The 25,628-nt window shown below is 37.7% G+C and overlaps 2 protein-coding genes across 4 annotated transcripts in view; one reads left to right on the forward strand and one right to left on the reverse strand.

Moving 5' to 3' along the window:
* C2CD3 (C2 domain containing 3 centriole elongation regulator) overlaps positions 1 to 10,824 on the reverse strand; it is a 130,411-nt gene extending 119,587 nt beyond the window's left edge. For all 3 annotated transcript variants that reach the window (XM_079928274.1, XM_079928273.1, XM_079928275.1), the window contains exons 1-3: positions 10,647 to 10,824; positions 7,759 to 8,028; positions 5,244 to 5,401 (exon numbers count right to left, since the gene is read on the reverse strand). In XM_079928274.1, the coding sequence (XP_079784400.1) occupies positions 5,244 to 5,401; positions 7,759 to 8,028; positions 10,647 to 10,701 (483 nt within the window). In that variant the 5' untranslated portion in view covers positions 10,702 to 10,824. The remainder of the gene's footprint in view (positions 1 to 5,243; positions 5,402 to 7,758; positions 8,029 to 10,646) is intronic.
* A 203-nt stretch (positions 10,825 to 11,027) lies between these two features.
* Positions 11,028 to 25,628, forward strand: part of PPME1 (protein phosphatase methylesterase 1) — a 77,531-nt gene continuing 62,930 nt past the window's right edge. The window contains exon 1 of the mRNA XM_079928278.1: positions 11,028 to 11,419. Within this exon, the coding sequence (XP_079784404.1) occupies positions 11,319 to 11,419 (101 nt within the window). The 5' untranslated portion in view covers positions 11,028 to 11,318. The remainder of the gene's footprint in view (positions 11,420 to 25,628) is intronic.

Consider the following 25,628-nt stretch of genomic DNA (forward strand, 5'->3'; position numbering starts at 1 on the left):
GGGTGAAGAGGGAGGAACATTAAAATGAAAAGTAATTACGTGAAGTTTCCTTTATCGTCCAACTCCTCTGAATTCAGGCACTCTACTAAAATGCTTTCCAGGTCTCTGAAAAGCCCAATGGAGAAAAGCCTACTGTAAGAATAAAAAATAAAACAGAGCCTAAAGCAAAACTTTAGAGAAGAAATTGAAGAATGTACTCCAAAAGAAAAGAAGAGCAGTGTGGAAAGTTCAGTTACAATGACACAGACAGCAGAAGGAATTGTTCAAGTAGCCAAAGAGAGTCACATAATGATGAATGGCCTAAGACAAAAATGAAAGATTGCAGTTAAATATTTTAAGAAGTCTCTGGGAAGGTCAATGGAATAATCTATGTGGAGAAACTGCCAAGGCATAGACTCAATAAACACACTTGAGTCTTGATGAGGAGAATTTTGTTCATGAACTAGGTAGCATAAAGTCCTTTAAATCTATTCATCATTAAGATTTTCTACAAAGACAAATGACTGGAATGCAGTGGGATAAATACTTTGTGCAGCCACTGCTATAAGAGGATCACATAAAATCCTGGCTGCCCAAATATAAGTGTCAGAAAATCGTCCCTTGCCATTCATCACTTGCCAAAAGACTGCCACTTTATTCTAGAAACAAAGGAGACACTGAGAATAAAGGCTGCGTCCCTGGCCTTAACAATAACCTGCTGGCTGGTCAGAGTTTTGCTTTATCCCTAAGCAAATTTGAACTAGTCTCAAAACAACTCAAAGGCCTTTACTACCAGTGAGAAAGAAAAAGAAAGTCCAGTTACCCACCACACCCACCTTACAATCAAAATATAGGTGCTGGCCTAACTCCTGTGTTCAATTAACAAATATTTGTTGATACTAGTTCAGTGCCAGGCTCTGTGCTACCTGCCTGGGGCAAAGAGATGAATAAAACATGGAACCTGACCCAAAGGATCAGAGTATCTTTTAGGGGAATTTAAAAAGAAGTAATTTTAATATAAAATGGGGAGTTCTGGGATTATCTACTACATTTATAACATCTGATATTGGAGAGAACATATTAGTATGTCTATTTTTCAGACTTATGCTAGTCAATATAGCATTTTAAAAGATTTCAAAATTATTTAACAGTGATTAAGAAAACAGATTTTATGTAAAAATTTGAATTTCTGGCTTGTCTTGAAAAATCAGAAGATCCAGCAATGCTGGGTTTCCATCCCATTGTGGCAAAAATTAGCTGGAGTAGACTAGTGGCTTTAGTCAGGGTATGTGCTCCAGTTTGCAAAGTCCCCAGCCATGTCCCAAAAAGAGGTAGAGGGACAACTTCTGTTTATCATCACATTTGATCTGCTACATTAAAAAAAAAATTATTTAACACAGTAAAATGGACATTTTTGTAAATATACACTTCTATGAATTGTAATCTATGTTTAGATCCATGTAACCACCACCATAATTAAGATATGGAACACTTCCATCACCCCCCAAAAACTCCCTTTATAGTCATGCCCTCTTCTCACCTCTAACCTCTAGCAACAGTTGAATTTGATAAAATTCAATACTCATTTATGATCAAATCTCTCAGAAAACTTGAACTTTCTCAATGATAAAGGGCATCTATGAAAAACCTGCATCTAATACCATATTTAATAGTGAAAAGACCAAATGCTTTCCTCCCAAGAACAAGAACAAGGCAAGGATATCTGCCTGGTTTCATCCAAGACAAATGGATGAAAATTGTGAAAATTGTGTAATGGAACACAACTCTGCAAAAGGGAATTATTGATACATAAAGTAATATGGATGAATCTCTAAATCTGGTTTCTTTCCATTATTCTATTAATATTTCTTTTTTTCCTATTAACATTTCTTAACCTAGTTGACGAGCCAATGGGTGTTCACAGTATGGTTATTTTTATATCTTATACATCTAAGATATTCTTTTGCATATCTATCTCTATTTAATAAAAAAAAAATTAAATGAAATAAAACATGTAGTGCCTAATATGTGGTAGGCATGCATATAATAAGTGTTGCTAATGGGAATTCCCTGACGGTCGAGTGGTTAGGACTCCGTGCTCTCACTGCCAAGGGCCTGGGGTTCAATCCCTGGTTGGGGAACTAAGATCCCACAAGCAATGCGGTGTGGCCAAAAAAATAAATGTTGCTAAAAAAGTTATCAGCATGAATTCCTTCAATGTTATCCATCTCAAAATGTTTCTCCTCTTTCCCTCCTTGTTATAATTCCTCCATTCCAAAGTTTACCACTATCAGTTGTGTTCTTAATAGAAATTCATTCCCATCTAATTCTCTCCAAGAGCTTACTTGCTCAATTATCCTCTTTTATTTTCAATATCTTTCTTCACTTGCTTTTCTCTTGGTCTACAAAACAAATCAGGTCTACTATACTCTAAAAACGGCTCAGCAAACTCATTCTGTAAAGGGGCAGAGGGTAAATAATTTAGGCTTTATTGCACATTCTTCTTTTTTTAAATGACCCTTTAAACATATAAAAACCATTTTTAGTTAGAAGGCCAGATTTAGTCCACTGGGCAAAGTTTGCCAACTCCTCTTCTAAAGTAGCAACAAACTTCTCAATTCTGCTGCCCACTATCAATACTTTCCTCTCCAATTCAAGTAAATTTGGCATGTCCCTGTCATGTGCCTAAGTACCATGTTAAGTGCTTCCATATTTTTTTCATATCATTTAATCCCTACAACAATGCCGTACGGTAAAAGTTATTGTCTTCATTTTATAAAATAGGATACTGAAGCTCAGCGAGTACAAATGAACACCAGAAATGTTTTCATAACCAGTTTTTCCATGTCCAAGTCTTGTGCTATTTCCATTAGGTCACACTACATCTCCCTCTCTTTGCTGCCATTTATGTGGGAAACAGAGAGAAATCTCTAACTGTTATTTCTACTTCTTCACTGTAATTACTACTTATTTACTTATTCCATAATCTTTCAAAATCTTACCTCTGTCTCCAAGGCTGTATTAAAACAATTCTCTAAAGAACCCAATGACATTTAAATAAAAAACATACAAGTATTATTTTATCAACTGACATTTAAATAAGGGAGGAAAAAAGATGCACCACCTTAGAAAACAGTCCAGTAGTTCCTCAAGGTTAAACATACTTACCATATGACCACAATTCTACGCCTACAAAAAACTTGTATGCAAATGTTCATAGCAGCATTATTCATAAAAGTCAGAAAGTGGAAACAATCCAAATGTCCATCAACTGAAGAATGGATAAACAACATGTGCTATAACATATCCATACAATGGAATATTATTTAGCTATAATAAGGAATAAAGTACTGATTCATGCTACATGGATGAACCTTGAAAACATTATGCCAAGTGAAAGAAGCCAGATACAAAAGGTCACATATTATACTACATCATTTATTTGAAATGTCCAGAATAAGCAATATATAGAGACAGAAGGTAGATTAGTGGTTGCCAGGGGTTGGGGAAAGGTACAAAGGGGAATGACTACTAATGGGTATAGTGTTTCTTCTTGGGGTGATAAAATGCTCTGGAATTAGATAATCGTGATGGTTGTACAATCTTGTGAATACACTAAAAACTACTGAACTGTATACTTTAAAAGGGTGAATTTTATGGCATATGAATTATATCTCATTTTTTTATATAGGGAAAAAACCTGCCTAGAATTCTACACTCCAACTGTTTCTATTTTCCCTTGTTTTTTCTTCCCCAGTCATTAATCATATGCACATATGTGGGTATAATTTTAATTCTCTTTTGTCATCAATCCAAAATAATTTTCCATGTTGCTACACAATCATAACTATATAATTTTATCTTTTATGGAAACAAAATATTCCACTAATAGATGATTTAAATATCATTGAATGAACTGTTTTCATTTTTTCAATATTAAAAGTGCATTTCCATAACCAGTCCAAAGCATATAACTTTCCTCTCTTTTTATGGTATTTCCTTAATATAAGACCCCAGGGTAAATGATATATGATAATTATTATGGCTCTTGAAACATAATGCCAAACTGTTTTTGCAGGTCTGATGCAAATCTGTACCATTATCAGAACAGGAGGAGTACACCAGTCCCATTTTACCATGAAGTTACCACCATAAGGTGTCACTATCTTTCAATATATTATAAATAAAAATATGATAAATAGAATATAGAAAATGTTCAGTTCTTTTACTTAGTTAAATCTATTTCTGAACTTTATTCTCTTCCTTTGACAATTATGTGCTTGTGGTTTTATAATAGGTTCTTACATCTGGTAATGTTATATGTTCTTTCCTCATCTTTTTTGAACTGTTTTCTTAAATACCTGCTTAAATTTCTATACATATTTTAGAATACATTTGACAAGGTATAAATTTCTCAAGGATTTGAATATTCAGAATTCTCTAGGAAGAACTCCCAGAGTCTCCCTCAGAAAGAGACCCTTCTATGTTCTTTCCCATCATCCTGTACATATCTATAGCATATGTGTATCAATATCACACTGCGTTCTACTTGTTACTCTCTTCTATTCCCTCCTACCTGACTTTGGAAAACTAACTGAAAGGCCCATCTCTTATCTTTGTATCTTAAGTTAGTGGCACATAACAGCATATCAAAAAAATGTAGGCTGAATCAATGAATGAACAATCAACAACTGGTTATGTACTTCTAATACTGAAAAAATGAAAACAGTTTATTCAACAATATTAAAATCGTAGTCTGTTGACTCATTTAAGATACCACTTAAATGAGTCAAACAAGCCATTACTGCCTGGCACTATGTTAGAAGCTGTGGGAAAAACAAAGAAAGTAGAAAACACTGTCCTCTCTCCCAGGGAATCTAGAAACTAAAAGGAAGGTAAATTAAAGGGAAACTACAAATACAAAATTTTGGAGACTATGTAGGATTATAACTGAACAATGATTATGTAATTCATGTTATTCTAAATTTAATAAAGAGTACATTTATTAATAAATAAAGAGAAGAATGAGTGCAGTAGGAGCTGCGAAGGTCTCTTGGAACTTGAGATGGGCAGCAAAGAACTAAGAGGATATGGATAAGTGGGAAATAAGTACATGACAGTCTGGGTAAAAACATGAACAAAAGCACGAAGTGGGAATTTGCATGGTATGTGGGAGTCACGTACCTACCCATTCTACAAACAGACTCAACTATTTGTGCCCCCAAAGTTTTATTCTATGTAGCAGAGAATTATACTATTTTTACCTGGAGTTCTCCAAGTTTCTTAGATGTTGGTGAAACAATGGTAAAAAATCCATTGATGTGATGGGTTGGAGAAAGCTGGGCTAGTCCACTGATCTGAACTCTACCAACCGGAAGATGTTCAAGTTTGGTGATTACTTCCAGCACCAGCACAGCCATATCTAATCAGAAATAATTACAACATAGGCAGACATTTTTCATTTACATTTTTTTGGAAGTGGAAAGAGGAATATACATTACAAAATTTTTTTACTTAAAAAAATCATTTTATTTTCAAATAAACTATGCACTTACCATATCATTCAGGGGGTGGGGAAGAGTGAACCCAAGATCAAAAGAACAACAAAGTTTTAGAGAAGAGCAATGACAAATACCTCGAATGGAGAAAAAAATTACATAAAAATATTTAGAATATCAAGTATTTGATAAGGAAAATACCTTTGAGAGAGTATATATATATTTTTTACATATTTGGCAAGGACTCAGACTCTAGTTTTGAAATAAAAAAGCAACAATAAAAAAATTCTCAGTTTTTAAATTCTCACCATTTCTAGTTTTGAACTGGACAAAGGGCTTCTCTTGTATAGATGCATGGGTTGGTTCCTGCCTCTCAGGAGTATTTTACTGCTTATTTCTCAATAATATCTGGAACACTGAAAGGCTGAGAGCACTTAGAACTATAGGGAATGGAAATAAACTCCTTAACTGTATTCGTCAATTGGTTGCTTAGACTTAACCCCTTCATGTCCTAATTTACAGCAGGAGAAATAAAATGCATGCATATGCAATCTGAGATTATTTCAGGACAGTGTAACTTCTGAACATTTTCTTACCAAAGTTGAGAAAGTGGTTCATTTTCACCCTTTGTTCAATGCTGTAGTGAAAAGAGTATTGGGTTTACAATTAGAAGATTTGTGATTGTGTTGTGGCTCCAACATTCACAAGCTACTTCTGTGTAAGCCACAGCTGTCTATAAAATAGGCATCATAATACCTATACCATGGCTGTGTGAGGCATGGGAGTATTGCAAGTAAAACACATAGCACAGTATCCTTTTATATGGCAGCTGCTTAATGCCTGTTATATGACTTTAGGCAACTTACTTAACATATCACCGTCCCTGTCTTACCTAATCATGCAAGTTCTCTGAAAATTCTATGAGCTAATAGGTATAAAAGTGCTTTGCAGACTATAAAATAACATGCATATATAGAATAAGGGAAATGTACCAACAATTGTTGGTTATTTACTAACAGCCAGGCTCACCCATGTCTCATTTCTTTTCTTTTCTTTTCTTTTTTTTTTTTTTTTTTTTTGCGGTACGCGGGCCTCTCACTGTCGTGGCCTCTCCCGTTGCGGAGCACAGGCTCCGGACGCGCAGGTTCAGCGGCCATGGCTCACGGGCCTAGCCGCTCCGTGGCATGTGGGATCTTCCCGGACCGGGGCACGAACCCGTGTCCCCTGCATCGGCAGGCGGACTCTCAACCACTGCGCCACCAGGGAAGCCCTCATTTATTTTCTTAATGAAATATCTATGTGTATCTTTTAAAAGTTCTTATCACTTTCTACCTACTATTGTAACTAAACTTCTTTGTGCATTTAGTTAGAATTAGACACCATTCTGATTAAATTTTTTGATTCATTTTTGTAATCTCCACAGTGTCTAGCACATGCTAAGTGTTCAATACATATTTTTTGAATAACTGAATTTTTTTTCTTTATATTTTGATGTCTTCAAAATTTTCTTCTTGAAAGAATGCAAACTTAAGGACAAGTTAATCTTTAATTCACCTCTGGCTCTCCGGTATTCTTAGCCCAACAATATTTACATGATAAATGCTTAATTTTTACTGACTTGAACTGAATTGATTTGATAAGTCTACCATCCAAAATGTGTTTATATGAAAACTTGACCTGAATAGAGAAATAACACAGTACATTTAGAATGCTTTCCTTTAACAGAAATGAAGAAATTTTAGCTCCTGGTTCCAGTAGAGGGATCCTCCCTTCTCTGAAAACCTGTACTATTAACTCACTAAATCACTCATTGGCATTTAGCATGTATTATCTTGTATCATATAAATTTTGTATCTATACCATCTTTCCTTGAGCATAATGTAAGTCCCAGAGTACAGACTACAGTTATTCCTTAAAGAAGCATGGTGTGGTGACAAGTGCATGAGTTTTGGTGTCAGAGAGAAGTGGGTTCAAATCCTAGTTTGGCCATTTGTCAACTATGTAACCTTATAGAGGATTCATTTTATTTCTCTGAACCTCAGTTTCATTGTCTATAAAACAGAGAAAATATCTATCTTGCAAGGTTATTAAGGATTAGAAATAATATGTATCAACTGGTAGCACACAGTATACTCTCAATAATGGTGGCTATTATAAAACCTCTTTGACTCCTCAATAATTAACAATGCCATAGATACTAAGTACACGATAATACCTATTGTTAACATAATCACATGCTTCTTATTAGGCCTACAGGTGAAATGATAAGACAAAAACATACCTGTTAGATAAGAGGTAAACTGCTTTGGACCACAGCGAATAGCATAACGTGTAGTTGTTCTCACAGCTTTTGGTTCGGTCTGCAATGTATCCCTGGGACAAAAGAGTGTTCCTTCTGATGTTTCTCCCCACCATCTCACTCGAACAAGTACACAAGCAGGAGGCTTTGTAATCTTCCATATGACTTTATTAACAGTAAGTTTCAGAAAGCAGCGTAGCTGGCCTTCAACCAGGGGTGGTAGGCTTGTAGATGGAGAAATGTCACTTAAACCTGTGGAGGAATCCAAGAATACTAAGTCAAAATTTAGTCTAAATACAGAAAACACATAATCTGCTTTTTGAATGAAAACACACAAACATTTTCATCTCTACAGAGAGAAGGCTTATTCTATTTATTCTATTTTTTTGCGGTATGTGGGCCTCTCACTGTTGTGGCCTCTCCCGTTGCAGAGCACAGGCTCCGGACATGCAGGCTCAGTAGTTGTGGCGCACAGGCTTAGTTGCTCCATGGCATGTGGGATCTTCCCAGACAGGGGCACGAACCCGCGTCCCCTGCATCGGCAGGCAGACTCTCAACCACTGCGCCACCAGGGAAGCTCTCTATTTATTCTAATACATGAGAAGTAACTAGCAAACCAGACCATAGAATAACCTATCTGGTCACTTAAGCCACCCTGACAACTAGTTAGTATTCAGGATTTGATTCAGGTTATTTTAAGTAAAGAACATACCAACTTAAGACATGCTAATACAAACTCCTCTTTAACTGAAAGATATTAAATGAAAAATACAAATACAATGATAACAGTACACAGGTTTAAAAGAATCTATGAAGTAGTTGAAATTTTTCTTCCAAGTACTGTTGTTCTGATTATTTCAATGTCCACAGTTTTTAAGATATGTTATCTTTACCTAATTCTCTTACTTTAAAACCATCACTAAACATAAAACAGCAACAACTGTCTATCAGTTCTCAAATGAAGTCTACACTTTACAACTCAGCACTTCAAGAAAGACCACCTTAAACTGTGTCTTTTCTTCCTGCCGATATCACACAATGAGGACAGAAACTATCACCTTCAGATTATGCCATTATCTTTTAGCACAGTGCTGGGTTCATAATATTTTTGGCTTTTAGACAGATAATAAAATGTAAATGAGGCAATTCATCATGGCTTTCTATAAAGCTTTCCTTTAATGACCCTGATTGTCTTCTATTCACGGTATCTTCTAACCATGACTTAGAGGAGATTTAAGAAGCCATTCCAATATTACACACACCTTTCTATTCCTCTCACTTTTCCCTGGGGAGTGGTCATGCCTCACAAGAAAAAAATATACTGGAGTCTATCAGATCAGGAATTTATATAACTAATTCTTTGGATTTCTAAAGTGAACAGCCTCTCTGCTTTCTTTAGTGAAGACAAGACCCACCATAATCTTTATGGATAACTAGTTTCAATATAAAAATTATACACAGGTGTGTACATGAGTATTACTGTATATGCATGTGGTATAATGAGGACATTCTTACGTTATTTCTATTTTGATTTTCCTCCTATCAACCAAATATGCTTGACTGGTTTGACATAGGCAGCACCAGCACTGAACACTTCCACACTTCTGTTTCATATCCTCCCTTCATTCCTGGAAGGAAAGGCATTGCCTCAAAACTGCCTTAGTTATCTTTAAACAGTTTGGATAAGGTTTATTCCCAGACTGCAACTTTAGTCCTCAATCCAATGGCTTAATGCACTATCACTACTCCTAACACCTCTTTGCCTATACTATAAAATGCAGTCACCCAGTTTTTTTGTTTTGTTTTGAGGCAGCCCTGTAGAGATTCCATTTCATTTCATGATCTGCCCTGGGTTCCCAGGGTGACTGTTCTTGCTGCAGAGCTCACATTTCCCTGGTCTCTTCATAAGCTTGCTTCTTTTTGAGCAGACTAACCTGATCAGGTCCTCTTGCTACACACTCTTCCATCACCTCAAATCCTTCACAGTAAACCCCCCCCCCCCTTCAACCCTACCACACTGTCACTCCCCAGTCTTTCTTCCTCTCTCCTCCACCACTATCTTTTCCCTACTCTCACCTGTAGCCCTTCATGATTTATGACTCTCACGCTTCAGTCATTCAATTAACATTTACTAAATCCTGCTTCGTGTTAGTTCTTGGGGATTCAGTAATGTGTAAAACGTGATCCTTGCCTATTAGGATTATTGACATACTCTCCAACTTATTTTTCTTCCAGTTCTATGTGAACCTGCAAAGCTATACCTCTCCCCTCCCGTCCCCACACATTTAACTTTTATCAAAAACACCCCTAAGTCATAGGGATTTAAAGTACAGCACAGTAACTATAGTTAATGATAGTGTACTGTATATTTGAAAGTTGCTGTAGAGTAGATCTTAAAAGTTCTTTTCACAAGAATAAAAAAATGTTTGTAACTATGTATGGTGATGGATGCTAATTTTACGTGGTAATCATTTCGAAATATATACAAACATTATGTTGTACACCTGAAACTAACATAATGTTATATGTCAATTATACCTCAACTTTTAAAAACTAAAAACAAAACAAAACATTCCTACAATTTTTTTGTTCCCTTCCTCTGTAAGGGTTCCCTTTTAGCCTTCACTTCGTCCCATTTATTCACCCGCTTTGCCCCCTACTACAGCCCCTATATCCTTTCCATTCGCGGGAGGGCCAATTGCCCTTTTAACCTTCTGATTCCCTGGTTATTCTCCCTCCGCAATCCCTTTTTTTTTTTTTTTTTTTTCTTTTAACAGGCTGCTGTGGGAGGTCTCCCTAGAACGCTTCGCGGCCTGCTCCCCCAACTCCGCCCAACTACGCTTTCCGCAACCTTTGGTCGCTCATATTACCTCTCTTCTTGCGGCTACCGTCGCCCCCAGGCCCCGGGGCTTTCCGTTGTTTCATGACGACCCCCAGCTCTTCTTCACCAACTCAACTCCGGCCCCAGCACCTAAGCCGTACCCTCCCGCCATCCCCTCCCACGGCGCTGGCGTTCCCCGGCAACCGGCGCCGCTGGGCAGCTTGGGAGGCAGGAAGAAAGCGGCTCTTCCTTTAACAGCCTCTAGGAAGCCATGAGAAAGGAAGGCGCCAAGACTCCTTCCCGCCAATAGACTACAACACCCAGGTTGCTTTGCTACACTACCTCTTCGGGTTTGGACGCTGTCGCCTCCAGCTGCGCAAGCGCAAAGCGATAAGCCCTTTGAGGACTCCATTGCCCAGGGTGCATTGCCTTCAGTAACGCTTCTCTTTCCGGCGAGGGTCGTCTAGTTCTCCGCTTGGAATCTGGGGGATCAGAGACTCTGTTACCCAGCTCCCTTTGTGGAGGCTGGTGCGCACTTCCGGTGGAAGCGCTGGGGCGAGGGGGTGGAGTTTACGGAGCCGGTGGGCGGTGCTGCTGGTAGCTGGGTGCTATCCAAAGGCGACGGGGCGTCGCTAGGGGAGCGAGCTGTGTGACCGGTTGGGCCGCACTTAGCGTGGGACGAAGCTTCGGCTACTGTTCGACTGCCTGCGGCCTCCCCTTCATGTCGGCCCTCGAGAAGAGCATGCACCTCGGCCGCCTGCCCCCTCGCCCTCCTCTACCCGGCAGCGGGAGCAGTCAGAGCGGAGCCAAGATGCGAATGGGGTACGTAACCCGTACCCCTTCTCCCTAGAGGCCAGGCCCCGGCCATTGGAGAATGGTGTCTCTGGGCGTTTAGAACGGCACGTCAATGGAGCCTAAGGATAGGAGAGAATGTTGGCGGCGGCCTGGAGACGTTTAGATGAAATAGAAGGCAGATCTGGGGACTAGGGGAGGCGCCAAGTCAATGGAAATTGGAGGATAAATAGTATTGGAGGGAGGAGGGAATGAGGCAAAGATTGAGGAAGCTGAGAGGATAGTTTAAGACATGTAGGAGGCACCTCCAGAGAAGGGGTGGAGGAGGTTTGAGAAAAGGGAGAAGAGCGGTGACAAAGGTGGAGGGGAAATCTGCCAGGGATGGTTGAGGGAAATGGGAAACGATGGAAAGAAAAGTTGAGGGGAATTAGGAGAAGAACTTGGAAAAGATTTAGGAGGAGAAAATCTTTATCTAGTTTCTCAGAGAACTAGATAATAGAAAACAGCTGGGGGAAACAGAGAACACCTGAGGCAGGGTTGGAGCGGAAAAGACAACCAGGGCGCAGAAGGTTCTAGAGAGAGTTCCTAGGGGTGTAAGAGGCAGATTCTGGGAGTGAGGGAGTGACTTAGAGATGAAGTCTCTTAAGGGGTACTGAGAAAGTGTGGAGAACAGGCCTAAGGAAAGATGGAGAACACAGCCAAGAAGACAGTTAGGGGTGATAGGAATGTGCTGAGAAGTGAGGGTAGGGAATAAGGGGAGGAGTGAGGAGGGAGAGGGCTGAGGGGCTTAGAGAGTAACCATGGGCTCCAGAGATTGAGAAATGACTAGGAATAGGGTCTAGTGAATGGCGTGCTGCAGAGGTAAGGCCTGGGAAGCTTAAAGAGGAAGATTTGGGAAATTGATTTTTGCTGGGCAAATAGGTCTGGCAGAAGCTATGTACTGATCTGATAAGATTCAATTAATGAAACACTGAGAGGAGCCACTTAAAATGTTTTGAGGGAAACCATCGTTTACTGGAATGGGAGGAGCTGTGTTGGCTTTGGGAATTTAGGTTGCTGAATGGCTTGGGCCAGGTTGGGGGATACTAAGGTGTAGGAGAGAGAGTGTAATGAGCTGAACCTGGGAGAAGTAGAAGGCAGAGGTAATTGAACAGGCAGTTGGTTTTGAGGGGTATTTGTAGTATCAGATAGGATTCTGGAGACTAGTGACTGAAAAGAGAATAGGGGTAGGAAAAGTACTTAGGTATGTGGTAGTCAGGAGTGTGTGTTTGGGATTCTAGAGATGGGTTGGTAGACATTCTTGGAATAAGGACTAGAGAAGAAAACCCTTAGGTTCTGAAGATTAATATGTACAAAAACTGATCGAAAAGGAGATTTAGATGGGAGATACAATACTGTGAAAGTATGTCCTAGCAATGAAGAGAAAGGAGAATCCTGTAAATTAAAACAGTGGAGTAGAGGAGTGGTGAGAATGGTTGGAAAAACTGGGGAAGGAAACTAAGAATTGAAGTGGAAACCTGACTATGAGACACAGTAGAAAACTGAGAAAACCTTGACAAGTGAAGATAGGTCGATGGATGCACAATACAATGAGGTGGTAGAAGCCTACCTGTAAGGTAAAATGAAGATCGTTTTGGCTTTGGAAGACAAAGGTAGGACTGTAACATGATTAAGGAGGATCTGGAAGCTGATCCATAGGCGATTATTTGGGAAAATTAACCTGGACTATAAAATTAATGTAACGTTTATTGTTCATATGTATCTTAGTTGCTACCTTTCTTAAACTAAACTTTGATCTTTCAGTATTCCAGCACTCTTCTCTAAAATATATATAAAAATACTAGCTTTTTAATAACCATATATCCTTCAGATAAGTTAGAGCTTAGCTTCTCACTTTATCAAAAGTTCTCTGAAGATGAAGAACTGAAGAAAAATACTAAGAAAAAGTAAAATCAACTGATTAGATTATTAGTAACTTAACCTCTTTAAATAGATGCTTTCGTCCTCCTAATTTAGGTTAACTGCTTATCCTGGAAGATAAAGTTCTTTAGAAAAACGCTTCTTTATAGTACTGTGAAGAGAGGAGCATATATTGGTGAATTTTATGTGGTCCTCAAGTAGCTTATTTTCCTGTATTTTTATTTCCTATTTCCTTATTGGAACATAGGCATGCCTCATGTAAGCCTAATGTTAATGATAATGTAGACTGTCTCCTCTTCTAGAATCGTAAAGCTGGAAGAGAGTCTCTGAGACCTATTGTGTTTTTTGGATTCATAGTTGTTATCATTGGCAATACTTAATGTGAGTTGTGTGTCTTATTCCTTTGCAAATACTCTAGGATTCAGTCTTCCTTTTTCCTCAGTCAGACCTGGTTTATGAAGTCTCACGTCTACCAATTTCAAATCATTCTTCTTTATTTCTAACTTCTTCTCACTTGCTTTTTTTGTACTCTTTCCATCTTTTCCACTCCCCAGTCCATCTCTTACTCTCAGGTTGGACCTGTTCCTTATATGACTTACTCTTTCACCTATTTTTCATATTCTCTTGCCTTCAGTTTCAGTAAACCTTATTTAGATATGTTTGCATATTCAGGGTGGTTTTGAGTTTTTGGTTTTTCCTGAGTTTCCATAGTTTTGTTTTTCCAAATGGATTTAGTAATTCCAGAGTATTGCTGGATAAAGCAATAATAACAATTACTTTTTTTTCTTTTTTTTTTTTTAAGTGAGTACTATGTGCCAGGCATTGTGATAGTAGCTTTATGTATGTTATTTCTCAGGTAAGGCCTGAAATCCTGGTTTTATTGTTCCTTGATAGATGCCAGTAGATGATACCCAAAACAGTGGTTTTGAACTTTTTAATTAAAGATGTTGGAGCTCTGATTTTAGAGCCCTACTTGCAACTGGTATTAGTCTGTTAGGGTTGCCATAACAAAAATACCATATTTTTTTTCTTAAGAGTGCTAGAGGCTGACCAAGATCAAGGCACCAGCAGATTCCGTGTCTGGTGAGGACCACTTCTTAGTTCATAGATGGCAGTCTTCTCGCTGTGTCCTTACATGTGGCAAGGAAGAAGAGAGCTCTGTGGGGTCTCTTTTATAAGGGTACTAATCATATTTATGAAGGCTACACCCTCATGACCTTATCACCTCCCAAAGGCTCCACCTTCAAATACTGTAGAGGTTATTGGAGATTAGGATTTAAAGTGAATTTTGGGGGGCACAGAATTTCAGTCTATAACACCTGGTATGCATGAGGGTGTTTTTATTTTATTTATATATATATATTTTAATTTAATTTAATTTATTTTTTTATACAACAGGTTCTTATTAGTCATCAATTTTATAAACATCAGTGTATACATGTCAATCCTAATCGCCCAATTCATCATACCACTATCCCCACCCGCCTCTGGCTTTCCCTCCTTGATTTCCATACGCTTGTTCTCTACATCTGTGTCTCAACTTCTGCCCTGCAAACCAGTTCATCTGTACCATTTTTCTAGGTTCCACATAAATGCGTTAATATACGATATTTGTTTTTCTCTTTCTGACTTACTTCACTCTGTATGACAGTCTCTAGATCCATCCACGTCTCAGCAAATGGCCCAATTTCGTTCCTTTTTATGGCTGAGTAATATTCCATTGTATATATGTACCACTTCTTCTTTATCCATTCGTCTGTTGATGGGCATTTAGGTTGCTTCCATGACCTGCCTATGGTAAATAGTGCTGCAGTGAACATTGGGGTGCATGTGTCTTTTTGAATTATGGTTTTCTCTGGGTATATGCCCAGTAGTGGGATTGCTGGATCATATGGTAATTCTATTTTTACCTTTTTAAGGAACCTCCATACTGTTCTCCATAGTGGCTGTATCAATTTACATTGCCACCAACAGTGCAAGAGGGTTCCCTTTTCTCCACACCCTCTCCAGCATTTGTTGTTTGTAGATTTTCTGATGATGCCCATTCTAACTGGTGTGAGGTGATACCTCGTTGTAGTTTTGATTTGCATTTCTCTAATAATTAGTTATGTTGAGCAGCTTTTCATGTGCTTCTTGGCCATCTGTATGTCTTCTTTGGAGAAATGTCTATTTAGGTCTTCTGCCCATTTTTGGATTGGGTTGTTTGTTTCTTTAATATTGAGCTGCATGAGCTGTTTATATATTTTGGAGATTAATCCTTTGTCCATTGACTCGTTTGCAAATATTTCCTCCCATTCTGTGGGTTGTCTTTTTGTCTTGTTTATGGTTTCCTTTGCTGTGCAAAAGCTTTGAAGTTTCATTAGGTCCCACTTGTATATTTTTGTTGAGGGTGTTTTTAAAATCACTACTTTAGTACATTCCATTACCATTTGAGAGGCTATAAGTTATTAAAATCATTTGACCATTTTTCAACATGTTTTTGGTTCATGAATAGTACTCTGTTTCTATAATTATCTCTTACATTTTTATAGTGCTTTAACTGACATATATTAGTGCTTTTTTGTATTATTCCATGAGGTAAGTTAGGGCAAGGGTTAATATTTTCTTTTAATGAGGAAACTCAAATGTTCATTGACTTACCTAGGATCACAGAATCATGAAGTGGCAGAAACAAGACTTCAGAAACCCAGACTTTAGATTTGTAGTCCGTTGTTCTTGTTATTCCTTGGTGCAAAGAGACTGGTTTGAAGTGATAATGATCTGAGTTTGAAGGTTAGCTTGAGTATTTATTTTAGTTAAGTCATTTAACCTCTCATAGTCTGCTTCTTATCTCTCAAACTGGGATACTTCTGCTTACCTTAGAGGGCTGTGAGAATGAGATAATATGTGAAAAGCAGTTATGCCTCCTGACACATAAGCTCTTAAGGAATGATAACTAGTAAATTATTATATGTTGAGAACAATGAGAAAGGCTCATTCTTTATGAAGTAGAAGCACTCCTTTCAGTATCTTATAATGTCAACTCTTTCCCCTCAAGCTGTGTATTTATTCATATCTGATCAGATAGTTTTTCATTCAACTTCTTAAGTTTATTACGGATATCAGGCCTGTTAGGAAGGCTTTAAGGGGCTGTTCACACAGATGGAGAAATAAAGGGCAAAGTGGAGTGATTTGCTCAAGGTCACATATTAAGTTACTAAAAGAATGAAATCTTCGTGTATCTGTTTACGTTGATTATCAATTTCAAAAAAATAAAGTTATAGAGCTTCCCTGGTGGTGCAGTGGTTGAGAGTCCGTCTGCCGATGCATGGGACACAGGTTCGTGCCCCGGTCTGAGAAGATCCCACATGCTGTGGAGTGGCTGGGCCCGTGAGCCATGGCCGCTGAGCCTGCGTGTCCGGAACCTGTGCTCTGCAACGGGAGAGGCCACAGCGGTGAGAGACCCGCGTAACACACACACACACAAAATTAAGTTATAATTCACATACCATAGAATTCATTCACCCTTTCAGAGTATACAGTTCAGTGATTTCTAGTATGTTCAAGGTTGTACAATCATCAGCACTAATTTCAGAACATTTTCATCATCCCGTAAGGAAACTACTTACCTGTTAGCAGTTACTCCCCCTTCCCCCAGCCCCTGGCAGCCATTAATCTATTTTCTGTCTCTGTGGATTTGCCTATTCTGGAGATATGTAAATAAAACCATATAGTATGTGGCCTTTTGTGACTGGCTTCTTTCACTTAGCATAATGTTTTCAAGTTTCATCTATGTTTTAGCATATATAAGTACTTCATTTTTTTTTTTTTGGCTGAATTCCATTGTATAGGTATACCACAGTTTAATCATTTATCAGTTGCTGGACACTTGGGTTGTTTCCAGTGTTTTTCTGTTATGAATAATGCTGCTGTGAATATTCACATGCAGAGCTCTATGTGGAAATAATGTTTGCATTTCCTTGGATAATTACCTAAGAAAGGAATTGCTGGGCCATATGGTAAGTTATGTTTAACTTTTTAAGAAACTGCCAAATTGTTTTCTGGAGTGGCTCTTTGAAGCTTTTTATGTATCAGGGATATTTTTTTCCTTATAAGTGTTAAAAATATTTTTCCAAGTTGCCTTTTTACTTTGCTTATGATATTTTTTGCCATGTAAAAAAGTTGTTTTTAAATTTTAATGTACTCAGATCTATCTAGCAAAATCCATTGCTTCTGGATTTTGGATTGCAGAAAGACATTTCCTTCTCCCAGCTTGTAAAACGATTCATATATTTTTTTCCCAAGGACCTGTATGCTTTCTTTTCTTGCATCCATCTTGTTTATCTTGATGTGCAAAGTGAGGAACAGATCTAATTTTATCTTTATCCATATGCTATCCAGTTGTTGTAACACAATTTATTAAAAAGTCCTTTTCCCATTATGTGAATTTCTCATCTATAAAAATTAGTCCTTTTCCCCACTAGTTAAAATGACATTTTTATCATACACCAAATTTCTACATAGATTTGGGTCTGTTTATGAATTTTCTTTCCTTTTCCCTCGGCCTATTTATTTATGTGCCATCACTATGCTTTAAATTGGAGAAGCATTATTATGTTTTAGTAAATGGTAGAGGTAGCTTCCCGTTCATTCTTTTTCAGGGTTTTCCTAGCTCCTCTTACTTGTTTATTCTTACAGATAAACTTTCTAATCAACTAGACTAGTGCCTAATAGTGTTTTTTTGGGCATTATATTAAATATGTAAATTAACTTAGAATAAACATTTTTATGATGTTGCGTCTTCCCTGAAATATGTTTTTCAATTTGTATAAATCCCTTTTGAAGGAAAACTATTTCAGATCCCAAGTACTAACGTGTTATATTTATTGTTCTACATTATGTAATGTAAACATAATGTTTAACATTAAAAATGTACAAAATAAAACTAGGGATAAATTCCTGTGTATAAGAGTAAATTCCATGTTACTCTTATATAATTATAAAACTCAATAGGTTTACTATTTAAATACAACTAAACCTACAAAATTCCTCAAATTCAGATTAACAATATTACATTAATGTGAAATAATCTAATTTTCTGTTAATAGCTTGTGATTTAAATGGAAATATTATTTATTGAAATAAGTAATATTTTTTATAAATAAGTTCAGAGTTGATTCAGTTATTCATCTGTATCAATCATGACCCAGGCTTTTTGTATCCTTTCTTTTTCCATCCTTAGAAATGTTGGCTTTTCCTCCTCTTGCTTGTCACCTTATGGTTGCAGGATGGCTGCTGCAACTCCACTTGCAGATAAAAAGGAAGGAACAAGGGCAAAGACCTTTTCCTAACTTAGCTTGTCCCTGTTTTTTTTCCCTAGAATGGGAAACTCCGCAGCAGGTTTTTCCCTTAAATCTCTTGGTCCAGAACTGGTTCACATGTACATCCTAAAACCAGTCCCTGGCAGTAGGGAATGGGATTACTATGACTGGTTTAGACCAATTCTGATTTATTCCTTTGGGCTGGAGGAAAGATAACAAAAGATCTCTACTAGCTACAGAAACAATTTGGAATTCTGTTAGGGAATACAGAGTGGTGGGAAGTGGGAAAGGAGTGTCTGGAGTAGACAGTAAACAGCATCTGTTTGGAGTCCTGACATTAACAAGTGGGGGAGACTAATCTGACTTCAAATTCCCTACTGTTTTCATTGCTGCACAGGTATAGGAAGTGATTTCTTTCTTTCCTTCCCCCCACCACTTCCTCTTTATGCCAGGTTTGAGCTGCTTGACCTGAGCACTTCTGAGTGAATGTCCGTTTTTCCATTTTGCTAGACTTACTGCCAGCAAATCTTTTTCTCCAAAATTGGGTAATTGGAATTTTTTTTAACCTAATGAGCCTTTCTTGTCATGTTACTTGATGTCAGATTTGAGGAAACACCTCTGGTTAGTTAGGAAAAACTTTTTCCTTCATGATGTGAAATAGTTTCTTGTAGAGAAGAAAGTTTTAAGTAATAGCACTATTAAGAGGATGGTCCACTTATATACCACACTTAGTACTTCAAATACAGTATTGACAACCAGTCCCAAGCACATACTACCAATATAGTTGACGCTTGAACAACAGGGAGTTAGGGGTGCCCACTCTCCCCACAGTGGAAAATCCAGGTATAACTTACAGTTGACCCTCCATATACCATGGTTCAGTGTCTTTGGATTCAACCAACCTCCAATTGTGCTGTATTTACCATTACAATTGTGTGGTATTTACTATTGAAAAAAATCCTTGTATAAATGGACCCATGCAGTTCATACTGTGTTGTTGAAGGGTCAAGTGTACTACACTACTACAATTGACGATTGGTTGAATTCATGTGTTTGAAATCTTGAATACAGAGGGCCCACGGATATGGAGGGCCAACTGTAAGTTATACACAGATTTTCAGTTGTTCAGAGGGTCTCACACACACTCTACTCCTCCTCCCATGTTGTTCAAGGGTCAACTCTATATTTTGAAGATTGAATAAGAGATTAAGTTGAAAATTCTGGTCATTCCAAACCATAGCAGAAGGCTGAAGTTGTTTACCATCAGTCCTTTTCCACCATGCCTCTGTGTGTGTCCTTTGCCATGGACTTTTTCCAGGTGTAAGTGGGAATCCTATCTGCCACTAGTAAGCCATGTGGCTTGGTCAAGTTTTCCTCTTCCTGGGCCTCAGAAAGAACTCTGAGGTGTAGTAGAAAGAACTCTTTGGCACCAGACATGCTTGAGTTTAAATCCAAGCTCCATTGCTATGGGAAGTGGCTCTGGGCAATGTATCTTATGTTTCTGAGCCTGTATTTCTCATTTTTAAAGAGAATATTTTTCTTGCAGAATTCAAAATCCTACTTGATACATAATAGACAGCTAATTATTCCCTTCCATAAAGTAAGATTTGGGTTAGATGATCTCTAATAGCATGATCCAGTATGTAGTTTTCGAATCTAAGTCTGCTGCTTTAATAAGATGCCCTTATCAACAGTAATGAACATACCAAACTATCATGACCTCAGATAGCCATTTGGTTGCCTTCTTTCCATTCTTTCCATCCTCTTCAGTGTTGCTAATGAGGCCTTTTTTTATTTTAATCAGTGGTGCCTTGATTTAAATAGCTGGCTGCAATTAAACTTCAGTATTTTGTCTCCACTACAAGACTCCTAAACTGGAGAATTTGTGACATCAGTGACTAGGACTGCTACTGTGCAGCTCATGACTCATTAATAACTCTCCTATCAGACTTAAGCAGCTTAGTAGATGTTGAAGTATATTATGTCTTTGGATTTGAGACATTCACTTAAAAACATACAACTTATATTTCCTATTCTTTGTTCTCTAAGTAGGCAGGGAAAATTTTTCTTCCCTCTTTTCATCCTTCCCCTCCCTTATTTCCTTAGCAGTTGATATATAGCAGTCATATAATTTTGTTGGTTTTGGTTATTATCGCCTAGTAGGCATCATCACATAGTAGTCAATGAGTACATCCTCTATGCCTCCATAACCTTCTGTAGATATAACACTTATCCCTCTAACTATAATTATTGGTTGACTGTCTACTTCTCAAGACTGTGAGCTTCTTAAGGGTAGGAATAGTGTCTTAGTTTCCCTGGTGTCTAACATGCTGACTACGTAAGTGCTAACTGAACGAGCAACCAAAATCCTAGACCTATTTAGCCTCATTCTATAAGGAAAATCTTACTTCCTTACCAGTTCCATTAAGATGGCGTAACTAAAGCTATACTCCCTTTCTTCTGAAAGCTGTTTTTCACTTCATAAAATAATACAATTCATACTTTATTTCAGCATCAACACTTAGGTAGAATGTGTTGTGAGTGTTTACAAATACATTGTCCAATTTGAGATTTAAAATATTCATATGGTTGAAACTCACACTTGGATTTAGTCTCTTGTATGTGAAGATTCATGCCTGTTGCTTAGTTTTACTTTATTAAAATTTGACAATCCATATCTTCCTCTCTCGTTCCCCAAACCTGAAAGCAAGTCCATTACTATAAGAGAGCAAATGTCAATTAGTAATTATTTTCAGCCCAGCTGCATTTTATAGGATTGGGTTTTTCTGCCCTTACTCAATTTCTCTCTTACTCTCTAAGAGAGAAGCCTATTTTCCAATGAGGCTGTATCTACACACTGGTGACTCCAGCAAGTGTAGGGATGAGAGCAAGAAGTCTACTGTTAAAAGTAGCATTAAAAGTTCTCCATAGTCATGTCCCAGGCAATGTCAATTTTCTAAATGTTTCTTGTACTTACCAACTGCCAGGTTTATTTTACTTTCGAGGCCTCCCATATCACTTTTTCAAGTCATTCCCATCCTCAAATCCTTGAAGCTCTTTCAGACCATTCTAGCTCATTCATTTGCTCTGTCCCTCCTCTGAGCATCTGTAGCACTTTCTGTCATTTCTTCTTATTTGCCAATTGTTGTGCGTTACTACTTGGTATTGTGTTTTTTAATTGCTATGTCAAATTTATTATGGTAATTTTATGGTAATTTAAATGGGTGATTACCATAAATATTATCATAATTTATATTTCATGTTTTTATTTTGTTTTTGTGTTTTTGGTTTTTTTTAGTTTCCTCAATAAAATTGGAGGTCTCAGAGTACAGGAGCCTTTGTTTTTATTTCTTTGTGTATTCTACAGTAGCACAGTTTAAAAAATGTTCTCATAAGGTTTGATTTAATAGACATGTGGCACACAACATTCATATAAAAGGAGATCCTGAAGCTTTTCCTGATTATCCAGCCTGAACTGATCTTTCCATTTTCTGTCCTTTTGTAGCACCTATCATTTATACCAGGGCTTGGCAAACTTTTTCTGTAAGTATTTTATGCTTTGCAGGCCATAGTTTTCGTGGCAACTACTCAGTTCTGCCCTTGTAAGGTGAAAGCAGCCATAGACAATATGTAAATGTAATTGTATTCCAGCTACATTTTTTTTGGTGTCACTGAAATTTGAATTTTATGTAATTTTCTCATGTCTTTAAATACTCCTCTCTTTGTTTTTCCCCTCCACAACCTTTAAAAATATAAAGACCATTTGCAGCTCATGAGCCACACAAAAACAGGGGGTGTGGGTGGCTGGATTTGCACACAGGCCAACCCCATAGTTTGCCAACCCCATGTCAGTATGATTAGCTCTGTACTTCTGTTGTCTTGTAGTAGAAAGAATAGGTTTTAAATCAGCAAACTAGAATTCTCTTCCGGGCTTTACTACATACTGCTTATACACTTGACTATTATTAAAATGTGGGTAATACTAACTTCACAGTTTTGTTTTTGAGGAGAAAGATATACATATGTGGAATTACTATTTAAATAGTAAAGCTATGTAGTGGAAACTTATTTACTGTATTTCATAAATTCTAAGATACATTTCTTTTCATATTTGAAACGATAGTTTCTTAATAATTGCTCTTGGTCAGGTAAGCTGTAACTTGGTTCTCATTGCCTGTACATGAGTGAACACCAAGACCAGTATCAAAACTTACTAAATAGGTGTTGGCAGCTTGGAAGAAAATCCTGGAGACAAAAGTGGAGCACTCTTTTAATCACTAAGAGCTGAATGGCTGTGAGGTGGGGCGGGTGTTCAATCAGATGAGTTAAGCAATATTCCTAAAGTGAGAGTCAAAAGTAAGATATGTCTTTCTACATAATAGTAAAGTCAGCATGTGAGCTGGTGTTTAGTTTAGTTTTGTTTTTTAGTTATTGAAGTACAGTTGATTTACAATTTGTTAATTTCTGCTGTACAGCAAAGTGATTCAGTTATACATAATACATATATATATTCTTTTTTAAAAATTTATTTACTTTTGACTGCATTGGGTCTTCATTGCTGCGCGCGGGCTTTCTCTAGTTGCGGTGAGCGGGGGCTACTCTTCGTTGCAGTGTGCGGGCTTCTCATTGCGGTGGCTTCTCTTATTGCGGAGCATGGGCTCTAGAGCGCAGGCTCAGTAGTTGTGGCGCACAGGCTTAGTTGCTCCGCAGCATGTGGGATCTTCCCAGACCAGGACTCGAACCTGTGTCCCCTGCATTGGCAGGCGGATTCTTAACCACTGTGCCACCAGGGAAGTCCCCAGAAGTGAAATTTTAAAACTGTGATTATTAACAGTATATTTCTATCCTTCTATGATTCCATATTTATATCCCTCTATCTTTATCCTACTAAGAAAATATAGCCCAGGTTGTTGTGAGGATTAAATTAAGATAATGCTTGTAAAGTGCCCAGCATAAATACATATGTGTCTGGTTTGTTTCATTTAATTCTTCTCATCCTTTTAATTAAACCAGCTTTTCCTTAAGCATAAGAACCATGGTTCAGGATATATTAATATCACTTTATTTTATTATTTTTTAAATAAATAAATTATTTATTTATTTATTTTTGGCCGCATTGGGCCTTCATTGCTGCACGCAGTCTTTCTTTAGTTGTGGCGAGCGGTGGCTACTCTTCGTTGTGGTGCGCCGGCTTCTCATGGCCGTGGCTTCTCGTTGCAGAGCACAGGCTCTAGGCGCGCAACCTTCAGTAATTGTGGCTCACGGGCTCTAGAGCACAGGCTCAGTAGTCGTGGCACATGGGTTTAGTTGCTCCGCAACATGTGGGATCTTCCTGGACCAGGGCTCAAACCCATGTCCCCTGCATTGGCAGGCAGATTCTTAACCACTGTGCCACTAGGGAAGCCCAATATCACTTTCAATTCAGTTTTCTGTGTTAATCACCTGAACTACATAATTATTATTAGCTGAATTTCATCACAAATAGCATTTTAGTGTATTATGGCTAAATAGACTTGGAAATGGAGCTTCCCAGAGAATCTACCAATATTTCATTATACTGTTAATCAGGGGAAATGTACTTCAGTTTTTCCAACAACCTACTTTACAAACCTTTGGAATATAAATCCATTTTTAAGTTGGAGAATATGCTGACTTTTTTTTTTCACTGAATATTGGGAAATTGTATTCTTTACTGGTAATTAGAGGATTTGTACTTTTGCCTCTTCCCTATCCAGGTCATTGTTTAATAAAAATAGCACTTCAAATTTTTATAGCATTTGGTTTAATAAAATCTTCATACCGTACATAATCTTTGTGAATCCTTCTCTGACCTGGTTCCCTCCCCATAAGTGTCCTGAGCAAGATTGAATGTCCCATCTGTGAGCTCTCATGGTACGCTAGGCTTATTTCTGTCATAGCTATAGTATACAGTGACTGTTTACTTCCTATTTCCCTCCAGACATGAGCTCTTTGAGGGAATTTCGGGCCTGCTGATTTCCCTAGTGTCTAGCAAGTATATCAGGGCCTACAATACAGGGCATAGTCAAATGTCTGTTTAATTGGAATTAAGTTACCTGTTTATATATAAGCAAGTTGTGACTGGAAAGAATCTCTCAAATAATTGCCCTAAAGATATTTGCTTTTTGTCTTTTTTCCTGGATCATTATGGCATTCAGGTGAGTCTGGGGAAGGTGTTATGTGGCCATTGGTTCTGAAATATACTTCATTAGGATTTTCTGTATGGATTTTATTGGCTTTTAAACTCTGACCTCAAACCTGCTTGCTTTCTTCCTATTGTGATATGTCTAAGCAGTATAGTAACTTCCATGCGTTCTGATGACTGAATATCGCCACACACATTAAGAGAGTGAAGAGCTCCATTTGGTCCTTGCAAAATATCAAAAAGCCTTGTATTCTATCTGCTTTTTTGCTTTCATTCCTGATGTCTCACTGGTTGTATTTTTGTTTGAGGCCAGATCATTTTAGTAGAATTGTCATTATATCCTTTTTTCTATTTACTTTTAGAGTTTTGGAAAAAGAAGTTACTAATTATGCTGTTCTGATGTTAGGTGAATGGTAGAAATAAAATTTAGAAAATTTTCTAACTTGAGTAAAGCAGAATTCTTTATTATCAGAGGTATAAGATTACAGTTGTTCTTGTGCTGCAGCAGTCTGTCCACATCCATTTAAAACAAAGCATGGGGATATAGTAATAAAACAATCATGTGCCTCTTATGGAGCTGATATTCTCATGGGGAGAGGCCAACAATAAAGTAAAAGCATAGAGAATATGGTGTCCACTACAGATTTTAAAAATTTGGTAACCACACACCTAGATATTTAAACATGCTCCTTTGTCATGGATGTTATTTTGAGGGAAAAGTTTGAGAGATACTAAGATTAAACCTAACTCCAAAATAATGATGGCTTAACACTCACCATCCTCCCAATCTCTGCCAGTGCTCACTTCTGTTCACCCTTCTTCTCTTGTATTATCTTGAATAAAATAAAATTCCAAG

The sequence above is a fragment of the Stenella coeruleoalba genome, assembly GCF_951394435.1.
Source record: "Stenella coeruleoalba genome assembly, chromosome: 8".
Lineage (NCBI taxonomy): Eukaryota > Metazoa > Chordata > Mammalia > Artiodactyla > Delphinidae > Stenella > Stenella coeruleoalba.